The sequence below is a fragment of the Mizuhopecten yessoensis genome, unplaced genomic scaffold, assembly GCF_002113885.1.
Source record: "Mizuhopecten yessoensis strain PY_sf001 unplaced genomic scaffold, ASM211388v2 scaffold10809, whole genome shotgun sequence".
Lineage (NCBI taxonomy): Eukaryota > Metazoa > Mollusca > Bivalvia > Pectinida > Pectinidae > Mizuhopecten > Mizuhopecten yessoensis.
In genome coordinates this window covers 135,916-136,172 of record NW_018408732.1, presented here as the reverse complement: position 1 = coordinate 136,172, position 257 = coordinate 135,916, and the positions used below count along the sequence as shown (strand labels likewise).

Here is a 257-nt window from a genome sequence, read left to right as displayed (position 1 = left end):
ATTATTTATTGTGATATCATACGTATATCGATACTGAATAATGATAGTAGCACTTCCTGTCTCGACACGTGTGTCACTATCTCAACACGTGGTGTGTGTTTTATTTCAGGGCCTTCTGCCCCTGATAAGGTAGAAATTTCAAGCCAGACAAACGTGTCTGTGACGTTGACCGTTACCCTGAATGGCAGCGGATATGACGGATTCCTAGCCCAGTACAACAGCCTAAACCACTCCTGTCGGAACATTACGGCAAATGG

The 257-nt window shown here is 44.4% G+C and overlaps 1 protein-coding gene across 1 annotated transcript in view; it reads left to right on the top strand.

The window, feature by feature from the left end:
• The window catches only part of LOC110462587 (receptor-type tyrosine-protein phosphatase eta-like), an 80,291-nt gene that overhangs the window by 51,682 nt on the left and 28,352 nt on the right, over positions 1-257 (top strand). Inside the window, exon 8 of the mRNA XM_021516597.1 lies at positions 110-249. Within this exon, the coding sequence (XP_021372272.1) occupies positions 110-249 (140 nt within the window). The remainder of the gene's footprint in view (positions 1-109; positions 250-257) is intronic.